Source organism: Ambystoma mexicanum, chromosome 9, assembly GCF_040938575.1.
Source record: "Ambystoma mexicanum isolate Mex_15411 chromosome 9, UKY_AmexF1_1, whole genome shotgun sequence".
NCBI lineage: Eukaryota > Metazoa > Chordata > Amphibia > Caudata > Ambystomatidae > Ambystoma > Ambystoma mexicanum.
The window spans coordinates 915,011,047-915,033,567 of NC_090931.1; the positions used below are offsets into that span (position 1 = coordinate 915,011,047).

The 22,521-nt window shown below is 47.2% G+C and overlaps 1 protein-coding gene across 1 annotated transcript in view; it reads right to left on the reverse strand.

The window, feature by feature from the left end:
* ITGA4 (integrin subunit alpha 4) overlaps window positions 1–22,521 on the reverse strand; it is a 911,072-nt gene that overhangs the window by 788,009 nt on the left and 100,542 nt on the right. The window contains exon 5 of the mRNA XM_069616079.1: window positions 12,980–13,047. Within this exon, the coding sequence (XP_069472180.1) occupies window positions 12,980–13,047 (68 nt within the window). The remainder of the gene's footprint in view (window positions 1–12,979; window positions 13,048–22,521) is intronic.

The following is a 22,521-nucleotide window of genomic DNA, read 5'->3' on the forward strand; positions in this document are numbered from 1 at the left end:
CCAATATGGCGATAGCTGGAGTGCTCCAAGTGTCACCAGACATGCTCCCTTGGAACTTAGGCAAACAATGCCATACATTTGCTGAATCGGAATTGGACAAACATAGGGCAGTTCTCCCTCCAGGAAGTGCTTGAAGTGCACTGTGGAGAAGAAGGGCCTGCTGCCCCGCCGCGTTCCACCTCACCGCAGAGGAGCACCATGTCACAGTTGATGTAACAGGGCATAGAGCACAGCCCGAGAGATGGCAGGAAGAGCCGTGTGGGGTTGGGGCATGCACAAATAGCTCAGCAAAGCAGCGTTATAGATCGGGAGATCCTGCAAGATGCGGGAGTACAAAGCACGGCTCCCAGGAATGCAGCTGTTCGGTCAGGGAGGGATAACCAAGGTGAAGTGTGAGCAGTAGTAACGATTCAATGCAGGTAGAGGGTAGGCCTAGCAAAAAGCAATGGACATCTTGGAGTCAGACACAGGGACCAATACACAGGGCCTGGGTACATTAACCAAACCGGGTGAATGGTTGAAGAGGCACAGGCTTCATTAAGGAAGAGGGAGCCGACCTTAGGACTAGATGTGCCATTTCCTTGATACAGACACCTGAACAGCCACTGCTAGTAGTCAGTCAATAAATGGAGCAGGGGTGAAGGGACTGTAAGGAGCAGCAACTAAACATCCAGAATCCTCACACTGCCCTATCCACAAAGGACTTTCAGGGCACTATAGGGTGGAAAGAATGTAATTTGGCAATTCTAGTAGCAAGATGTCAAACATAAGTGTTTTTATGATGCATCTTCTCTAGAAGCACATTAAAAAGTTATATATTTCATACAAAGGTAGTTTGGGGCATTTGAGAATATTAGGTCAATGTTCAATGATTATTTTTAAGAAAGATCTTTCTTTTTGAAACTTTCCTTCCATTGACATCAATGGACCCCCCAGCTATTTGCTATGGCTTGAACCCTCTGCTGACCTTTGGAGGTAAGTGCAGTCTTTTTGATTTACTTCCCTTACTCAGCTCACCTATTTGGGGGCACTGGTCAGCTCATTTGGTTACCAGTGCAACAGGACTCTGTCCCCTGTAAGCAATTCCTGTATTGTTTTAATGTAGCACACATCACCTTACCGTGTTATTTTTTTGTTACCTTTTAGATGTGTCCAGGACGGGCTGGTGGCACCAGATTGAGTTCTACCATTTATATGTTCATTTTTTACAGCATAATTCCATTTTAAGTACCATTACTCAAAAGGGCCATGCCCTAGGGTTTTCGCCCTGACTGTTTGCCATTTCATTCTATGGCCTTCATCCTGCCTCCTCAGGTTAGGAATTCTCATATAAGGCATGCACTTTGGTGGAATCCAGGTTGGATTCCCGGGCAAAGTGAAGGTGTGTGTAATCTCATTGGTAATGCAGGGATGGGACTGCCTTTTCCCAATACACTTTCCAGCCAGGGGATGTGTGTTGCTGGGCAGATGTGAGGCCAGAGGCTGTCCATGATTGGATAGCCCTGAGCAGTTTGAATGGTGCAGATCCTTGCCATTGGGGGACCGGGACATTACCCAGCCTGATAAATGAGAGGATCCTGCCAACAGATCCTGAACTGAAGCCGGGGCGCTTAAGAAGAGGAGCACTGTGCTAAGAACCTGGAACCTGAGGAGGATGACAAGCATTGGCAAAGCTAAGTTCCAGTGGAGCCCTGCCTGTCTTGCAATGATTCAAGAAGACCCTCATTGGTGCTTTGACCTTTGAGCTGGTGGCATAAACCAGTCTGGACCTCTGCATGAGAAGCCAAGCCACCAGAAGTGGTCAAAAGCGTCCCATCATCATGCAGTGGGCCGTCCAGCATCGCACAAGGTCTATCCAGTGCATTGGTTGCTGTGCCAAGTTGGATCATGTAATTCTGCAGGTCATTGAGTTGTGGCCTAAGACCATCCCTCCTGCTGTAGCTACTGTCCTCCATGAAGAAGGGCCTCCCTGCAGCTGAATCTTCATCACTGCCACGTGTCTCACCTGCCACCCCCTGATCGTGTTGAACTTCGCTGCTGCCAATCTCTGCCATGTACGTAGTTCTACTCTTTGTGGGACCCACTGTGGCTGCTGTCCTGAAGTGCCTGAGCCATCCTGCTGGACGAGCTCCAGAACCATCCCATTGGATACAATATGTCACACTTGACAAATGGCTTATTTTACAAAAGCATGGATCACAAGTGGTAAGGCATAGGCAAAGTTGGATTAAGCTCATCCCTATCAATCCCTGTGCAGGCCACACAGTGAGTACATACTAGAAAGGTTAACTCAGGGGACTGGGATAGGAGAGAGACTGCCAAGCTATGAACCCTGTTATGTGAACAGATTTCACTAAAATTCTCCAAATGCATTGGCATATTACAGTAAAGACTGGGAGATGATAGGGGGAACAGCGTTTGCACAACAGCTAGGGACAATCAGACCCCAGCTAAGGAACAAGTTACTTACATGTAACTGTTGTTCTCCAGCATGGGTCTGGCATGGATTCACATGCTCATGAATATTCCCCGTCATCAGGCTGGGAATCCTCGGTAAAGAAAAAATCAGTATCAGTTTCGTTTCTGAACTGTCTTTCTTAGTAGTAACCAATCACTGATCTCTGGGTCATACTGCCCCCAGCCAATGACTGCCCTCTCCTTAAGCCCCGCCTCTGGCAGCCATCCTCTGATTTGGTAGCACGCCAAGAGGCAGTATGACCAAGTGAAGAGCCATGGAGGGGTAGGTGGGAGGGTTCGCATGTGAATCCATGCCAGACCCATGCTGGAGAACCACAGTTACAGGTAAGTAACTTGTTCCTTCTCCAGCATGGGGTCTGGCATGGATTCACATGCTCATGAATAAAAGAATACATAGCAGTATACACATGCACAACCACGGGAGGTGGCAACAGGCTCAACATTAAGCAATACAACAACTCAACATTAAGCATCTCTTACCTCCTCACCAGGCTCACCTTAAGCGAACAGGTTGCGCAGCACTGCTTGGCCGACCCTGGACTCCTCCCTGGAGTCCCGATCGACGCAGTAGAATCTTGTGAAGGTGTGCGTCGACCTCCACGTAGCAGCCCTGCAGATATCCAGCAGGGGCACACCAGACAGGAACGCAGTGGTAGCAGCGATCGCTCTGGTCGAATGGGCGCTCCGGCGGCCGGCCAGCGGTCCGTTTGCCAACCGGTGACAATGCATAATGCAGCCTGAGACCCATCGGGAAATGGAAGTCTTCGAGAGAGCCTTCCCTTGATTCACAGACCCAAAGTTCACGAATAGCTGTGACGTCTTCCGAAAACTCTTTGTGCGGTCCACGTAGAACTTCAGCGCTCTAGCTACATCCAGCAAGTGTAAAGTCCTCTCGGCCGGCGTCGAATGCGACGGGAAGAAAACTGGTAGCACCAAGGGCTCGTTGAGGTGGAAGTCCGACGGCACCTTGGGCATGAAGGAGGGGTGCGTCCTAAGCACTACCTTTGTGTCATGAAAAGTCAAGTATGGAGGCTTGCAAGATAGGGCCTGAATCTCTCCCACTCGTCGTGCAGAGGTGATGGCCACGAGGAACGCTGTCTTCCATGACAGGAACTTCAAAGGCGCCGAATGCATAGGCTCGAATGGGGCTCCCAAGAGCCTGGTCAGCACCACATTAAGGTCCCACGCCGGGGCAGGGGCCTTCACTGGCGGGAATGATCGGAATAGTCCCTTCATAAATTCCTTTACCAGGCAATGAGACCACAAGGACGCCCGTCCCGTAGTCCTGGTATATCGGGAGATGGCAGCCAGATGTATTTTTATGGAGGCGTGAGCCAGTCCAGCTTTGGCCAGCGACAGTAAGTACGGCAGCACTTGAGGGGCCGTAATCTGCAGAGGGTTCATCTTCTGTGCATGGCACCAGAAAGAGAACCTCTTCCATTTATGACCGTAACACTTGAGAGAAGCAGACACCCTGGCCTTTGCAAGAACCTCTCTGCAATCAGCCGGGATATCGTACCCTCCAAACTCTAGTACTGCAGGAGCCAGGCCTGCAAGTTCAGCGACTGTGGGTCGTGGTGTAGAATGGCACCTCCTTCTCTGGAGAGAAGATCCGCATCCGCCGGCAGCCTGACTGGCGGGGACGTTGACAAGTCCAGAAGGTCCGGGAACCAGACCTGCCTCAGCCGCGCCAGTGCGACGAGGATCATCCTGCACCTGGACTTCTTGAGCTGGCTGATGAGGCGGAGCAGCAACGGCAATGGAGGGAACGCGTATAGAAACAGGCCGTCCCAAGGGAACGAGAAAGCATCGCCCATGATCCTCGGCTGTGGGAACCTGCTGGCGAACCTCTGGCACTTGGAGTTCGTCGCCGTCGCGAACAGGTCGATCTGGGGTTTTCCACTTGATCCTAGCGCAGTTCCCACTCGTGGCATGAGCGCAGCTCCCTGCTGAGTGAGCCGGCGATGGTGTTTTTTATTCCTGCCAGGTGGAAGGGAACCAGAAACATCCCCTGGGCGACGGTCCAGTGCCACAGATCCTGGGCCTCCTTGGATAGGGCTGGGGATCTGGTGCCCCCCTGCTTCCGTATGTATAACATCGTGGTGGTATTGTCGGTGAAGATCCTCACCACTTTGTCCTTGAGGGACGGCAGGAACGACTTGAGCGCCCAGAACACTGCACGGAGCTCCAAGATGTTGATGTGAAGAGACCTCTCCTCCGGGAGCCAAAGGCCTCTTGCGTGGAGATCTCCGGTGTAGGCCCCCCAACCCTCCAGAGAGGCGTCCGTAGTCACCGTCTCCTGAAACGCCGGGGTTTGAAAGTCCGTGCCCGTCGTGAGGTGAGCCCAGGTGCCCCACCATAGGATCGCCCGACGGAACTCCTCGTCGAGGGGGATCCTGTCCTTGAAGCAGCCCCCCGCCTGAAACCAGTGGGCGTCGTGGAACTCCTGTAGCGGACGCATCCGAAGTCTGCAAAAGGGTACAAGGTAGATGCATGAGGACATCATCCCGAGAAGGGACTTGATGGACCTCACCCTGGCCACGTCCGTGGCTAACAGTCGCCGTACCTTGCCCAGGATGGTTTTGGTCCTCTCCTCTGAAGGGGAGGCCAATTGCTCCACTGTATCGAGCTTCGCCCCTAAAAACAGTGCTACTTGCGACGGAACCAGGTGGGATTTGGGCTAGTTGATGGAGAACCCCAGCTCCGTGAGCAACCGGACGGTCCTCGCCGTATGATCGACGGCGAGTTCCTTTGACCTTGCCCGGATTAGCCAGTCGTCCAGGTAGGGGTAGACGTGGATCCCCTGCAGGCGCAGCCGCGCCACTACTGGTGCCAGGCACTTGGTGAAAACCCTGGGTGCCGACTTTAATCTGAACGGTAGGGCTCTGAATTGGTAGTGGCGTCCTTGAACCACGAACCTGAGGAACTTCCTGTGCCTTTTTAGAATGGGGATGTGGAAGTAAGCTTCCTCCAGGTCCAGCAACGATAGGAAGTCGCCTTCCTCCAGCTGTCCCAGTACGTGCTGAGGGTGACCATCCTGAATTTCTGCGCCTTGATGTATTTGTTTAACCGACGCAGGTCTAGATGGGGCGCCAAAAGCCTGTCTTCTTTCTGATGAGGAAGTACCTTGAGTATACTCCGGAGCCCCAGAGCCTCCTGGGGACGAGCTCGATGGCACCTTTTTTGAACATCGCCTTTACCTCCAACAGCAGTTGAGGGACGTGATTCTCCTTCCTGGCCACGGGAGGAATGTGAGGGCACTTCTTTAGGAATTCCAGCGAGTACCCGTTGGCCAGGGTGTCCAACACCCAACGATGGGTGGAGATGGACTCCCACACCCTGACGAACTTCGTCAGTTGGCCTCCCACTGGGGTGCTTCGGTGGGGGCCCAACCACCCGGCCGGGTCAGTCTTGCTTGGAAGCGGCCTTGCCACCTTGGCCTCCTTGCTTGCCGCGACTTCTGTAGTCCTCCTGGGAAGAGGAGTGGGCCACCTGGCGGTAGGTGGAGGAGCCACCACTGGATCCTTTGGAGGCACGCTGTCTGCCTCCAGAGCTCCGAAAGGGCTGTCGCTGCTGAAGCACCCCAAGGGCCCGGGCCGTCTCCGATTCGGTCTTGATGGCCTATAGAGACTCATCCACCGCCTTACCAAAGAGGTTGTTGCCGTTGAACGGCATATCCAACACTCTGGTCTGGACATCCTGGCGAAAGTCTGTCGTCTTGAGCCATCCTCGTCGTCGGAGGCAAACTCTGTTGCCCAGTTGGCGAAATCCGGTATTGGCAATGTCTGTTGCCACCATAATGGCGTGATCCGACGCCACCTTGCCCTCCTGCAGAATTTCTAGGGCCTCCGCCCTTTTGTCATCAGGCAGGAAATCTAGCAGGGGAGCTATCTTGAACCAGAGCTCCCTGTCGTAGCGGGCCACGATCGCTAAGGCATTGGCCGCCTTAATCGTCGTCGCCGCCAACGAGATGACTCGTCGTCCCATAGAGTCCAACTTCTTACCCTCGCTGTCCGGCGGGGAAGTGGAAGTTGAGGCCGCCGCGCCCGCTGCCTTCTTCTTAGCCGCTGCCGAGACGACCGAGTCCGGCGTGGGCTGGGCCCTGAGGCACAAGGGGGCGGCATGAGGGACTCAGTACTTCTTCTCATACCTGTCCTTCTTGGCGGGTGTCGTGGCAGGGTTCTTGAGGACAGCAAGCCCCTCGTCCCAGATGTCGTCGAGTAAAGGCACCGCGAGGACCGTCTTCCTCTTAGCCTCTCGTCGTTGGTACAGAAACCCCTCCTTTTTCTGTTCTTCAGGGCAGAGCTGGAAGAGCTCGGATGCCCTGGTTATCATGGCGTGGAAAGAGCCAACCTCGTCGGCTGAGGACACCCGCGGGGGGGTGACGACGGGATGTCTGCTGTGTCATCGCCTCGTCATCGTCCGTCCCCGTCGCCGTATCCGTCGCCGTATTCTCTCCCGGCGAGGGGGATGAGGGGTCCACCAGTCTCGCAGGCACGAAGGGCGGAGCGGGGTGGACTCTCCTCCGCTTGTTCGTAGGGCTCCCCGACGGGCCTGGTTCTGGCTCCACCGTCGGGGTGCGTGGTAATCTCGTCCTTATCTCGGTACATAAGGATTAGATTGCCAACAAAATACTGCCGAGCTATCCTGGGGCTCAGGCAATGGCTGCGACGGATGGGATGGCCGCTCCAGTGGGCCCTGTTCATCGTCCTCGTCGCTATCTTTGATCATGTCAGCAGGGACCCTCCCCTGGGATCGAACCTTCTCGAACCTCTCGTTGAGGTTTATGAACCTCTCGTTGAGGCCTATGGACCTTTCGTTGAGGCCCCTCTCGGTCTCCACCAGTTCCTCCTCAGAGGCTGATTCCGAGTCAGTAACGGCCACAGGCCCCCCCCTCTTTTTCAGCCGGGGGCTTCACGGAGGTCTTAGCGATGGGCTGGAAAGAGGATTCCCTCCGCAGTGTCAGGGATACTCTGGGCCCAGAGGCCGTTTCCATTGGCGTAGTCTCAGCCGGCTCCGCCAGGGTCGCAGAGACCACTTCGGTAGAGGCCTTAGCCGGGTGGATCAAGGCCCTCACCACCTTATGTGCGTCCTGGGCCTTCGCCTTGGGGGGAGGGTCAACGCCTCGCTCCCCCTTCGAGATCGACCGGGTCTGCTCCAGCAGCCTAACCGGGTTCTCGGACTTCCTCTTCCCCGACCCAGAGCGCTGGCTCGTGGTCGAATGTGCCGGGGAAGTAGCGCCCTGCTTGGCAACCGAAGAGCCCAACCTTTCGGCGCTCCCGGAGCCTGCGGACTCGCAGTGCTTGGTCTTCTGTTGGGCCCCCGTCGCCGGGGCGCCCTCAAAGGACTTAGAAGCCCGCTCAGACTTCTTCTTCGCCTTCTCACTTGCTGTGCCCTTTTCCAGCCAGGTGGCGAGGCGGGAACAACGATCTTGTTTGGTCCGTTCCGAAAGGTTCTTGCAGAACGCACAGTCCTTCTCCACGTGCGTCTTGTCCCCATGGAGGCAGTAGAGACATTGCGAATGCTGGTCCTCCTTGAAAACGTTATATAATCCGCATCCAGGGCAGTTCCTGAACAGCTTGGATCCGGGCGTCGAGCTCCCTTTGTCCTGGGCCATGTCCTTGAGGTAGGCCGCAGATTTTCCGGAATACTCCAAGAAGTGTAAACTCGACGAAAACTTCACCCTTGCGGGGCGTAGAAGAATTCCGAAACGGGTCCTCTTTATCGGAAGTAGAAACGGTGGAGCTTGAGGCTCGATTAAACCGAAAAAATGAGAAATTCTCCTGAAAAAACGTGAAAACGCAGTAAAAAAAAACTTGAGAGCTAAACACGAGGACTCCCAACACTTGAGCGTGCGGTAAATATCTGAGGATGGCTGCCAGAGGCGGGGATTAGGGAGAGGGCAGTCATTGGCTGGGGGCAGTATGACCCAGAGATCAGTGATTGGTTACTACTAAAAGACAGATCAGAAACGAAACTGATACTGATTTTTTCTTTACCGAGGATTCCCAGCCTGATGACGGGGAATATTCATGAGCATGTGAATCCATGCCAGACCCCATGCTGGAGAAAATGTACCAACTATTTATTATGAAAATTGGGATTTTTCAATTTAAAAAATTTAAAAATTAGATTGATTAAACCAATAAATGCAAGGGGTGTGCCTGGTATGGGTAAAACAATATTCTGCACAATAAAAAAAAGAAATTGCAAAAAGAAGGAAGAAAAACATGTTGGGGATGGTACAAAGGGCATATAGATTTGAAGAATAATTAATTTAAAGTTTAAATTGAATATTATCCGAGCAGTACCAGGAATAGATAAATATTAGGGAGGAAGAAAAGGTATGTGTACACAGAGAAGAAAAAGGTACACAACTAACAAAACTTCCAACATTGTGTACCTCATCCAATGGAAGAAATGCGTGCATGGAAAGTAAACAGGCAAAACCTGCCAGAACGTGGGAAGTTAAGTGTTTGTAGATGCTCGACCTAAAGAGCAGACGTTTGAATGGAGAAATGGGTCTCATGTCTCACTATTCACGATGAACAGAAACATACATTTTTTAACGTTCACCAGGACACGGTTTTAGAAAGGATTGTTCATGTGTGTGGGGAAAGCTCATCAGACTGGACTATTTATTTATTTATTTTGATCTTTGTAACCCGCCAACTCGCCCGAAGGCCTGAGGACTGCTTTAATTATTTAATTGCAAGGATTTTTTTAAACAGTGCATTAGTTGTAACTGCTTTGTCTGCAAGCTAACGGGTTTGTGGTGTAGGTGTACAGCTGTTAGATAAATCGACCACATCACTGCATTTTTAGCATGCCAGCCTTGATACAACTCTCGGAATATGTCTCTCTCCCCACCTTTGCCTGTTACCATGTGATGAAGAGTGTCTCTGTGACTTGCAAAGCTAATGGGCCTCATTACAATAGTGGCGGCCACGGTATGAATGGTGCCGGTAAGACACCGGCACTGTTCATACCGGGCCGCCGCATTACGAGTTCTGCTCGCGGGTTCCTGACTGCCCGCCTGGCGTGCTGTGCCGCACCGGCGAGCAGAACTCGTGATTGCACTGGCATCGTTATCAACGGTGCCGGTGCAACCATGCTCCGCACCACCATTCTGCCCTATGGGGCAGAATGGGGATTGGGAGCCTGGCATTACTGCCTCCCGCAAATGGGCAATTACCGGCCCCTTCATCTCGTAATGGGCCGGTTATTGCCCAATCGCGGGAGGCGCTGCCGGTAGCAAGTATGGCGGTAGCTTTGCCTGCCACACAGGCACGGCTAGCGCCATGCTCGTAATGAGGACCAATGTGTTTCCGTTCCATCATAATATTTTCAGTTAGTCCAATAAAAGGTATTTAAACTGAAAATGTTGTTGTTATGAATTTAAAAGAGAACTCTACTAGTCCATCAATTTCAAGAAGAAAAAACAAGACTGGATGACTTTCTCACACATGACATTTGGAAACTTGAGAGCTCCGAGGGTGGGTTACAATCATTTCCATACGGCCAAACAGCATTTGGACATTTGAAATCGCACAAATAAGGTGCATATATGTTTGCATTGGCACCAATGCCATTTTTCCATGTCCCAGTGCTGATTGCACATGTGCCATGCACTGTAATCTCATTCTTAAAGCTTTCGAGAAATCTTTAACCCCCTTCATCACCAGTCTCTGGATAAAATAATGGCATCAAATTCTTTGTTGTTCCGAGGGCTGCCATGGAGTTGATTCAAATGCATGAATCGACGTCAGACCTATCTGCGTCCATCATCCACTCAAAAAGAGCTTTTAAACATTGTCCAAGAAGAACCTAAGAAGCATTTAACCTATTCAAATTGTTCAAGTAGTCTTAAACCCCATGGATGGCCTGACTCCATTTCAAAGTTTTCCTTCAAATCTCTATGGGCCTCATTATGGGTTTGGTGGTATTTCAGAAGGAAATCTGTTGACATACCACCATATGCAGTTACTGTTACCTCCAGTTGGACCTGCAGATTTACCGTGGGATTACAAGTGCTGGAAGTCCCATTGTTTGGAGTCCAGAGGACTCCATGGGGATTTTGATGGAATGACTGACTGCCAGTGGTAATTCTGCCGACTTTGCTGATTTTTGACAGTAAGGTTGCGGATTGGTTTATCTGCCACCTTACCACCAAACCTACAGTACAGCGGTGCAGTGATGCTGTCGTAACGGTATCACCACCACATTACCACAGTAATGAGGCCCAAGTGAGCATTTGAACCCAGAGCCCACATCAAGTCGGTTGAACTGCCCTCAGCAGGGCCTGCACCTGCGTTAAGAATTTTTCTTACTTCAAGTTGTCATGAGTGCCTATTGTGCAAATCTGAGGCCATGGAATCCATTTCGGACACTGACTGCAACCTTACCTGCTTCCGTAAACCGTGCTCCATCATTTCTTAGTCTGAAGATACATTCTAAATGTACCCTACCTTGACCCCAGTCCGGTCAGGTCCACTTCCAGTCAGGGCAGGCCCTTTATCCCTTTACTACTTAAAAGATAAATAGGCTATTTTTAGGTTAACCCCATAACATTAACATTACTGAGTTCAAGGTTTACGTTCAACACATTTTGCATCGAGTTTGTATTCACTTTCTGCTGATTGTCACCTCTATGTTTTTAGGATTTCTTTGCTTGAAGCTGCATTTGCCATTTCGGTGACCTAGACATGGGATCTATTGTAATTGTAATTGGTTATTTATAACGCGCTTAATACCCAGAGGTTTCTAAGCGCGGGATCGAACCTGTGTTGCACTGCTTCATCTTGCTTCCAAGGAGAGCGCATTGTCCCTGTGCTATCCTCCCGAGACTATGTGATCACTCCGCCACCCGTAATTCCACTGATGAAAATGTCGACTGCAATTACGGCGCAGCGCAGTAATCAGATAGATCACTTCTGTCCGCCTGCCCCGGCCCACAATCCATAAATCCACAACCCCTCACCTCCCCACTTATTACCTTTACTGCGGCGCACTCCTGTGTGTGCTGCTTGCATCCTTGTAGCCCTGCGGCGTCAGTTCCTCCCACTTACTTGGGGCGATGCTGACCCCGCAGGGTTATTTTTTGTATTTTTTTTATCTTATCCCCCCTTACCATAATGGTAAGCGGGGGACGTGCCGCAACCCTCGAGCCATATTATTTAGACCAAAGAGAGCGGGGACACCCTCGCAACCTCCGCTTTGCTTGGGCGCAGTAATGGGGGATGGGATTTTTGTACCGCGCTCTGGTGCAATTGTAGTAATGTCGCCACAATGGTGGCGACCTTATGGTACAAGTCCCTAGACATGTTGTGGTACAGTAAATATGCATGAACCAGTAGCTCTCCAGTTTAGTTGCCTTATTAGGAATGCCTTGACTTCTTGTCCCTTGTTTTATTGGTAGTTGTGATAAAGCGATGGCATGGATTTTATGGGCATATTACATGACATATTTCAGTAATGACAGGGTCAATTAACTCATCATCCATACACTGTATCATGTCCCGGCGTACCTGATTAAAGATGACCAGTCCCGCATTCTGATCAAATCCTCTGCATGTTCAGATGATGATAAACCCGCCCATCTTTCATGATGACATAGCAATGGCAAACTATGTTTTGATAATGTTTGCACTCCTTGGAGTGGAACATATCGTCTCATAATGTTGCAATTTTTGATGCAATCCAACGCTAATAGAAGCCCAATCTTTTCATTTCAACTTTAGAGGTAGACAAATATCGAATAGAGTGGTCTGCGTACACAGGCAACACTGCCGAAGTGCCATAACAATATGGCTGGCAACACAATGCGTTTCATCTCATGATAGTAAACTATACATTTGTACTCAGTCTATGTGTACATATATTGCATCGACTGGTTCTTTAATTCTTTCATGCTGTTTATTTCTGTACTGTGGTAGTTAATGTAAACAAGGAGATTCTATTCTGACAACATCTCACATGAGGAACATAAAAGGATACAACAGGATAGCATTCCATGTTTAAAACATACCCGGGTGTAAAAGCTAGAACATCTCATATGAGGAACATCAAATGATACAGCAGGATAGCATTCCATGTTTAAAACATACCCGGGTGTAAAAGCTAGAACATCTCATATGAGGAACATCAAATGATACAGCAGGATAGCATTCCATGTTTAAAACATACCCGGGTGTAAAAGCTAAAACATCTCACATGAGGAACATAAAAGGATACAGCAGGATAGCATTCCATGTTTAAAACATACCCGGGTGTAAAAGCTAAAACATCTCACATGAGGAACATAAAAGGATACAGCAGGATAGCATTCCATGTTTAAAACATACCCGGGTGTAAAAGCTAGAACATCTCACATGAGGAACATCAAATGATACAGCAGGATAGCATTCCATGTTTAAAACATACCCGGGTGTAAAAGCTAGAACATCTCATATGAGGAACATCAAATGATACAGCAGGATAACATTCAATGTTTAAAACATACCCGGGTGTAAAAGCTAGATGTGCCAGCCTGACATGACCCCAATTTTTCTCCAAATTTGTGATCATGATCTGCAAATAAGAAGAATTGTATGGTTGAAATTACCTGATTGTTTCGAAATTGGCAAGGAGGAGCAACAGAGGAGCAATGTGGAGGTTGTTAAGCATGACAGAGTTCTAAAGACATCCACAAGTGAAATGTAAACAGAACAATAACATAGGGATGAAGTAACCATGGTTGACATTTTTTATAAGCAACACCCGACCAGAACCTCACAAAAGTGTTAGCTCTAATGAGCGTGTTTGCTCTGCGTGCTGAATGAAATAGGCAACAGATACAGAGAAAACAGCATGCAGTGTCAAAGCACACTTAACATAATGACAACAATAATAAAGATCACGTGTTTAGCCCTTCATATAGATTCCTTTCACTTTTAAGCTCTGTCAAACGACTGTCATTAATACCCCATGAATACTACTCAGCAAGTATGCATTGGCAAGTAAACATGAAAAGGCTTCTGCCAGTAACTGACAGTGAAACTATTTGATACCAATTTTAGAAGCATGCACTGTTCCAACCAGGGATGTCATTTAGGGGTCGCCAGAGGTTGCAACTGCGACCTCTGAGGTCTCTGTTGCGACCTCTAAAAATAAATGTGTTTTTGTTCTTGTGTAATGCAAGTTCCTGGGCTGTGGCAAGCACCATGTGGCTCTTTACTTCTGGAGTGGCTGGCTTTCTTGTTCAGGCCCCTTAAAAAAAGAAGAAAAATAAGAACAGGAGTGCCACAAGTCTAACACTTTCAGCACTTACCCTAAATAAGAAAGAATAGGATTACCAAATAATGTGTCTTTCTTGAATTCTATACAATAATTGCTTGACTCATTAAAGGTTTATTTCAGGCACACCTCAGAGGATGAGTCACTGATTTAGTCTGTTCTTAAACGCCTCAACTCAGCCATTCATCCTTCATCCTTCTGAGGTCAATGAATGAGTACCAACACCGGTTGGGTGATATAGGGTGTATATTTATTCTATATAAAGCGTTTAAGCTCAAGTGCTATATAATAACACATCATTATCATTTGGTCATGGACGTCTGCTTGTATTCACAGTAATTTGGGGTAATATTGGCCTATACACACTGATCTTAACGATACATATGGCAATCCATGCTTGTATGAAATGTACATCACATTATAGTGATATCGTAACCATATTTTTCGTAGTGTGATGTCATCAGGGGCCAAGGGTCATGTGATGTCACTTCCGCTACCCCTGGCATTTTGGTGAAATGACATCCCTGGTTCCAGCACATGCTTTCCTCTTATAAACCTATTAACTCCTATTGAAAGGCTGGAAATTATGGCCACTGCTGAATATCAGTTATCAAAGATGTGTCGTTCATGATGTGTGCCAGAACAAGTAATTCTCAAAACAATCTTGATGTGTATTTTGGAAAACTAGCATCCACCCAGCATCTGTGCCTGGCCCAAACAGGATGCTCAGAATGCAGGCTGCATATAGAGCCATTTTGCTGGGGTGTAATTACCTTGTTAGCTGTTGTAATAAACAGCTAGGACAGATAGTCTGCTCTGGCGAAAACAACGAGTCAATACCTTAATGCAGTCATTAATTTTGCATATTTGCGAGTTTTCTGGATCAAAATTCTATTCAACCCTTGCCTAACTCGGTACAAACAAACAGAACTATATATATATATATATATATATATATGGACGGGACCCGTTAAGGGAAATAGATATATATATATATTAACAAAATAATCTCCAGCTGTTTGTACGAGAAGTCGTTTGTTCATATTTCAGATCTGCATTTCGATCCTTTACTAGTGAATTCCATCGATCAAGTCTGATCACAAGGCTGGATACATGCATGCTTAAAACTGTATTTCCCAGAATGGAAAACATCCACAGAAGGGGGAAGCCTGAGCATTGACCCACGTGTCTGGCTGTTCTGTACCAGCACAAACGAGAGAAACCAGCAGGACAAAGGGGGTTGGGTTGCAACATACTTTTCAAAAATCACATTTGAAAGGTCAAACCAATCAAGAAATGTAAGCCTTAAAAAAAACAGGCATTAAAGTGGTCTAGAAATAGATTTCTCGAGGAGAGCGTTTAGATCACGTTATAGTGATCGCCTCAAACCATGTGTTGATCTAGTGCAGTAGTTTGACGGAGTCAACATCTTAAGAAGGTGTTACAGCAATCGAAAAAAAGATGGTAAGATGTTGAAGCATGAGTTTCTTGGGTGTGTTTTTGAGCAGGGAAAGGTGGCTTTTCATCCCACCCAAAAAAGTTCATGCCCAACTTCCGAAAAGATGCTCTTCAAAGATTGTTAGGTTTTTGATTAACAACACAATAATAGCAGGTAATTTAGCACAAGGAAATCTGGGGCAGCAGGGCAAGAGCATGTTTATGTCAACAAAATGATAATAAACTCAAATGAATATGGTTTGGTTATTGAGCTTTTTGTTGCTGTCTGTGCATATTTTTTATAAGTTGTAGCTTTCCATGTTTATGAACAAACTACTAGAGAACGAGTATGTATAAAGTATCTTGCGCTCATTCACAGTCTAGACTATTAATTATCTCTTGAGCCCGATTCCTTAATAGGGCCAATCAGATTGAAGTGTAAGGTCAGCATGTAAACACGACAAGATTCTTTCTCTAATATTGGTGCCAATTTGTAAATACTTTGCTGTCACACGGGGAGCCCCAAACGGAAAAGCAGATTCAGGCAGACAATGTAGCATTTCCCATTTGGGGCTCTCGGGGAGCACGGGGAGTCCGAGAGCCCCAAATGGGAAATCAGCTGCAGGTAGAAACACTACGCGGCATGTAAACATAACCGCGTGTGTTTCTGCCTGCTGTGGCTTTCACTTTGGGTCTCCGGTGCTCCCTGGGAGCACCGGAGACCCAAAGTGATAGCCACAGCAGGCAGAAACACACGCGGTTGTGTTGGAAAACGCTGCGGTTTTTCTTTCCAAGTTTCTCAGGCTCCTCCGCAGCGTTTTCCACCACAATAACGTTGTATTTATGTTTGCGGTCGCTTCAAAAGCGACCGCAAACATAAATACGTTTCTAAAGCTGCGGTTTTATTTCTACGTTTTCTGGGCTCCTCCAAGCAAAGCGAGGGCATTTAACGAGGGCTCTGGGACTTTTATCCACGATATAGCCTGTGGAACGTCTTACTAACACTATTAGCACCCCGGGTTACAAAAGCGTTAACTTGGGGTGTTAAAAAAAATGATTTCCATTCAAAGAACGGGACACCACCCTCCGCAAAGATGGCCCCCATGGTGTGGAGGGCAGGGCTCCATACGGAGCCCCTCTTCCATTTCCATGGTGGGCCTAAAAGCCAAATGCAGGGAACTTCTTGCGGCGGTGCTGCCGGAACAACCGTGTAAATCGGGTTGGGGAGGAGGGATGAGAATATTTTTTTTTAATGACAAGAGGTTGGGGAGAGGATGGTGGTCCTGGGTGGAGGAGGCAGCCTACGGTTCTGTGGAATGTGGGCTGAGATCAGTCGTTTCAGTTCACGATCCACGGAACCCGATTGGCTGCACCCCCCACCCCAGGTGCTAATACAGATTATGGCATGCTACGGTGTCAAAGAGTAACTGAACCTGTACATGAATATTATGTGATATCTTGTTTTGTACCTGGTGCACTACTGACTGCACTGTTTGGCTGGAGACTGTGTGTGAATCAGAGGGGTCATCAATATTTATGGCGGTGTATCACCAGTGGGGCATGGCTGCACTGAAAATGCAGTAATTAATGGCGTGATATGAAGTAGCTGGTGCAAGTGCACATCTGTGTGCAACTTAAAGGTGTTGATGGAGTGTCTAACTGCTGAGGGTGCACTGCATGCACGTGTGGTGATGCTAAGTAGAAAGCTGAGAAGAAGTAATATTTCAGTTGTTTACAGATGTATTAAACATGTGTGGTTAAGCATTGTTCGGAGCCTGGGCATGAATGGTGTTCAGCAAAGCTCAACGTACAAATAATATGTTGAGACACCTCATGTTACATTAACTGTGGAAGGAGTGCTATGAAAGAGACATAGAGGCCAGTTCACAAAAGCTTTTTCCAAGATTAAATGAGACTTATATATGGAATCAAAAAGGCCTTGTGGGGTTTGCAGATGACTACACTAGGGAGATAAGGTTTACAGTCTATATTTACAAGTCAAAAATTGCAACACAAAAAGTGAAACATCAAAGAGAAAAACTTTCAGCAACAGCCAAACAAAGGGGGTCAGTCCGAGTAAGGAGGTAACCATGCTGCTATTAGCGGCATGGCTACCCCCATAGCAGGTACCAGGTCCAGGTTCCTTGAATGAGGAATTACCGGGCCATTCTGACCTTGGAGGGCCCAGTCATTCCTCATCAAGTAACCCGGACCCGGTACATCCCCATTCCCATTCGAGCCCCCATAGGGCTCAATGAGAATGGGGAGGGTGCTAACAACGGGCCCGTTAATAACTGGCCCGTTGTTAGCACCCTGGTCCCACGAGCGGAACTCATAATGAGGCGGTAGGGGGTTAACAGGGCCGGCCCCGTTAACCCCCTACCGCAAATTTCGTAATGACCCCCAAAGTCTCTTCCCATAGGGTGCAGAGTACTTTCATTCCAGGATGTGACCCATTCTTGTGGAACTGGTAGATGTGAGATTGCCAGGACCCCGTACCAACAGCTATCTAGCTCCAAGCCTTTTCCAAAAGTCCAGACCTGGCTCCCATTCAGGAAGTCCCCTCTTCATGTGGCACTGTGTTGCATCCAGCAGTTCGAGGTACAATTTGAGTTTCCAGGGGGTTTGGCATTGTAGTTAGGGGTTTCCAACACTAATCTCTATTCCCAGGCACCCTCTCCACCTTCATGTTTCAATCTTCCTGCCCCCATTTCTGTCAAGTCTGACCTGGTCTGTTGGAAGCATTCTTCTCTTGCAGTCCTTGTCACCACCTCCTCCAGCTGATAAGACCTCCTTCTTAAGTTCACCTTCTCCTCCTAATGTCACCACTACCTCCAGGTCTTCAACTCCTCCTCCTTATTGTCATGTGTGGGCATCCTCTCGGTAGGATAGCTCAGGGGCAACATGCTCGCCTTGGAAACAAGACAACACGGAGCAGCAGATGTTTGATCCCCGGGTCCGCGCTTAGAAACCTCTGGGTATTAAGCGTGTTATAAACTATCATATCATATAATTCTGCCCCTTTGGGTCAAATAACAGCCTCTGAGATACCACAACATGCTAGAATTCCCCTCATATATGTAACATAGCGTAGGCTGGACAAGACCTGTTAGTAGAAGGTAGTGTTAGAATGTAGTTCCTACAGACTAGTAATACGCTGCACACTTTGATAGAAATCTATACTACAATGTAGTGCTTTAAACAACAGGAAGCAATCAGTGCACTAGAAGCCTGTTTAACTTGTATTTGCTTTACATTTGTAAAGCAGCCCCTTAGTGAGGTCTGTGTTTTTTATGTTACTTTTCATTTATGAACTTACATAATCATTCATTATAAAAAGCACCAATAAGCTTGATTGCTGACTCAAATATACATGCACACAATCATATTTAGTTCTGCATAGTCTACATATGCTTACACATACACCAGCAAGCCATGCAAGCAACTTCGTTTTAATTCCCCATAAAAATAATCAGACAGCAGTCTGCTGATGAGGTCAGCGACTCTGTGCAAAAGACCTTGACGTTGTACCTAGAAGCGATGCTGTTCATAACATCTTGCTATGCCATGATATTAACACAACATAGCTAGACACTCAGAGCACCGTGCTGAGATTGATAATAAGACGCGACGCTTCGAGCGCCTTGTGAACAACTGATATTCTAACAGACTCTAAGAAGTTTTATTGCAGCCAGTGCTGAAGAGGAGTCTCTTTGTGAAGTGTTTACCTGCATCATACAATGTTACCTGGGATTAGTCCCAGGTAACATTGGTTTGCATTAGAAGCTGGGGAACTGCCCACCGAGTGACATGTACGTTTAATAATTAGGGGGTTTCCATTAGGGCCTTATATAAAAACCATGAAAAGTCCACCTGGGTGGCTAGCAGGTTAGATGGGACAAGCTGGGACGAGAAGTTGCTGTCTGACAGACGTGTCAGACAATTCACAGGGAATGCTGTGCTTCATTTAGAAGTCTGCATTTTATAAGATTGCTTTGGAAATAGCTTGAATTCATATGATGCTATAATGCTGGTCTTTTTTCTGATAGACGATTAATGCATTGGATCATGTGTTTTCATGTTTCAATTCCATTTTAATAAGGCTATGATACCTGCTTATGGTTTAGTTTAGTTTGGGAATTTGAGTTCTTTGAATTTATGTAGTGTTGAAGCATTGATAGGGACATGGGCCTTTCCTAAATAGAATTATGAGTTATGCCCATGCAGCGATGACCAGTGTTTTTTGGTTTTTGAAGAGATCATAAATGTTAATTGGTTTGAATACAGAAATATGACTTGCACCCTATCAGAGGGTTGATTTGTTGGACCATTTTAGTGATGAGAAAATGGAGGGCTTTTATACTTGTGGAATAAATGTTTTCTTTTATACAAGGTTAGTAATTTCTTGACTAAAATATGGAGACAGTAACAACTAATGCAAATGTTTAGTCAATCTAAGGTCTTATACAATATCATCTCTTGTGCGCTTTATGGCCTGGAAATGTACAGAAATAAGGAAACTACATGGCTAATGAAATTGGAGGGAAGACTGTGGTGCCCAGCATTAGGCCTACTTCAATCTACTCCAATTGAGGCTATTGATTATTCAGAGGAAAATAGCGACTGGAATTATTGTATGTTAAAAATATTCTTAGAGCACGGGCATGTTGCCTGCTTGTATTCGAATTTCAATGATTTATTGGACAATAAAACCCATCCTAAAGCATTACGAACTTGGTTGCAGGAAGTTACCTCTTTTTTTTTATATTTGTTTTGTAGAAACCTATCCCATAAATGTAGGCATTGCTATAAAGGAGATTAAACAGAAGTCTCTGGTATGGGACAGAAATAACAATAGGATGAAGTTAGGTCAGAAGACTTCTTTTGCAAACTACGTCAACCAGAGCTTTCAGATTAACATGCCAGGGGGGCTATATTATGAAAATTAACAAAGCCAAAGTTAAAAGATTTATTTTACACCTTCGTTTAGACCAGTTGCCAATAGGGTTTCGTCTAGGTGCATGGCCCCACATTCCTATACATGAGGGACTATGCAGGATCTGTACGAGGAACATAGAGACTGCGGGGCATCTGTTAACTGGGTGTCAAAAAAAGAAGGAGGTCTACAGAAGAGGTTACACTGGATATATGGACATAGATCATCTGGAAAGTGATCAGTCATGGGCCTACATCGCTTCTGGTTAAAAATCTTGTTTTGAATTATAGTATTTATTATGTATGGCAAATTCTGATAAAGACTATTAATGAGTTTTAAAATGTCTTTTTAGCTGATTTTATACTATGGATTATTTTGTTGATCTATTATTAATTATTGATTCATGTAATGAGTTGTTGATTGTCATGATGTTTAACTTTTGTGTTTAAAGGTTATATTGTAATAAAAAAAAACACGTAAATACATTTAAAAAGTGTTATGCTAAAATATTATGCCTCTTTTAATAATGCATTCTGTTTTGTTCTCTTCTCTCTCACGTCATAAATATGTGCTATTGTGGACATGTTGAAGTTCCAGAAGGTACATTGTAAGGGCTGTCTGTGCATGTGCTTGTGTATATGGGCTGGGGAGGTACACGTGCTTTTAGCCCCAGCGAGGTCAACAAACTAAGCCAATCAATGTAACTAGTGTAGCAGAACAACACTCTGCATTATTATCAGACGAGAAGAGATGTCTCCTGGGCTCTGAGCCAGCCAGTATCCATCAGCTACCCTGTCACGTTAAAAGGGAGCCAGATGCTGCTACCAACTAAGTTGGGAGCGGAGGGGGGCATCCTCTTCCCCATTAGGATCAGCGCTCTTAGTGTAGCATGGGTGGTTCTTTAGAACCCGTGGCAATATGTGTCAACTTCTCCAAGTACAACCTCCTCAGCAAATCCTCATTGCCTCCTCCTGATGTTACCACCTCCTCCTGATGTTACCACCTCCTCCTGATGTTACCACCTCCTCCAGACTCTTATCACCTACTCTTATGATCACCACCCCTCCAAAATCATCTCTACTTCATCTAGACTCCTTCGCCCCTCTCACCTCCAAAAGCCTCCACTGCTCCACAGTCTTGTATCATGCTACATATTTCTCCAATGACCAGCCACAACCTGTTCTAACAACACACACTCAGCAACTGGGGTGATGAGAGATCATTTCAATGTGAGTTTGCATTTGTGAGTGGTAATTGAGGGCTGGGATTGGCTGTCATTTATAAAGAGTACTTCTGAATGTTTTGGCATCAGGGGGTTGGGCCCAGTATATATCTGGTTTGTCCACCATCTTGAATTTTAGATTTGCTCCTGTGACTCTCCCTGAGGCTGACTGCACTGAGATGGGGGCTGGTTTGAGAAGGACAGCCTGGAAACATACTGGGTAACCTTATTATACTTTTATATGTACTGGTAGCATTATGTGAGCGGCGAGCATGACAATTTCTTTCCCCACTATCAGAATCTAGTGCCTGTGAATACTCGATTTGTAACGCTGTTTCCTATGCCAGTTTTTCTGTGTTTGGAAGTTGAGAGCGTGAAACATTGTGTCTGCAGCAACCTAGGGTTTGATCTCGGTCCCACAGACCTTTCAAGTATTTCCTTTAAGGTGCTGGGTGAACTTGTTACAGTAGCAATATACACAGCACCGTCATTGGTCACAGTGAAAGGGGTTCCCTTTAAGGGAAAGCCTTCATTTTCAGCACTGAAGGTTTAGGTCTGGCTAGGGTGAGCTAAAGGCTCTCATAATTGTGGATGTGGACACTTTCCATTAGCCTGAAGACTGTTACAGGTTTCTAAGTTAGGGTTTAAATCTCTAGGACTGTCCTGTCCTGATGGGCCAGTGGGGTGGGGAGGGACTGGATCCATGGGACTGGCCTGTGGTGACTGTCCACTGCCATATACCTGGGAACAGGGTAAGGTGACCAGGAGGTTCTCCCCATACCAACCGACACACAACATCCAGTGGCTAAGTGTGGCACCAGGCCTCCAGAGTCAAAATACGGGGAACTCCAAGAAACTGAAAGGTTGACCCTGTGAGAAACCAAAGGGTGTCTCACCCATTAGTCCCCAGGAATCTCTCTCTCAGGTGGCCATGGCACGGCCATTGCCTTTGGATCCAGACCGTGGGGGTGGACCAGTGCTGGGAGGATCACCTGGGTGAGGGGTCTTCATGGATGGGGGTGACATAGCCGATGGTGAGATGCAGTATTCCCCCCTTTTTTGTTCATTTACCCCATCCTACTTCGTAAGATTTTCCAAAGTCCCAACCCCTCCTCCCCTTTTTACACAAACACAATGCTGAGGAAGAGGGTGACTGAGAGCAACCTGACTAACT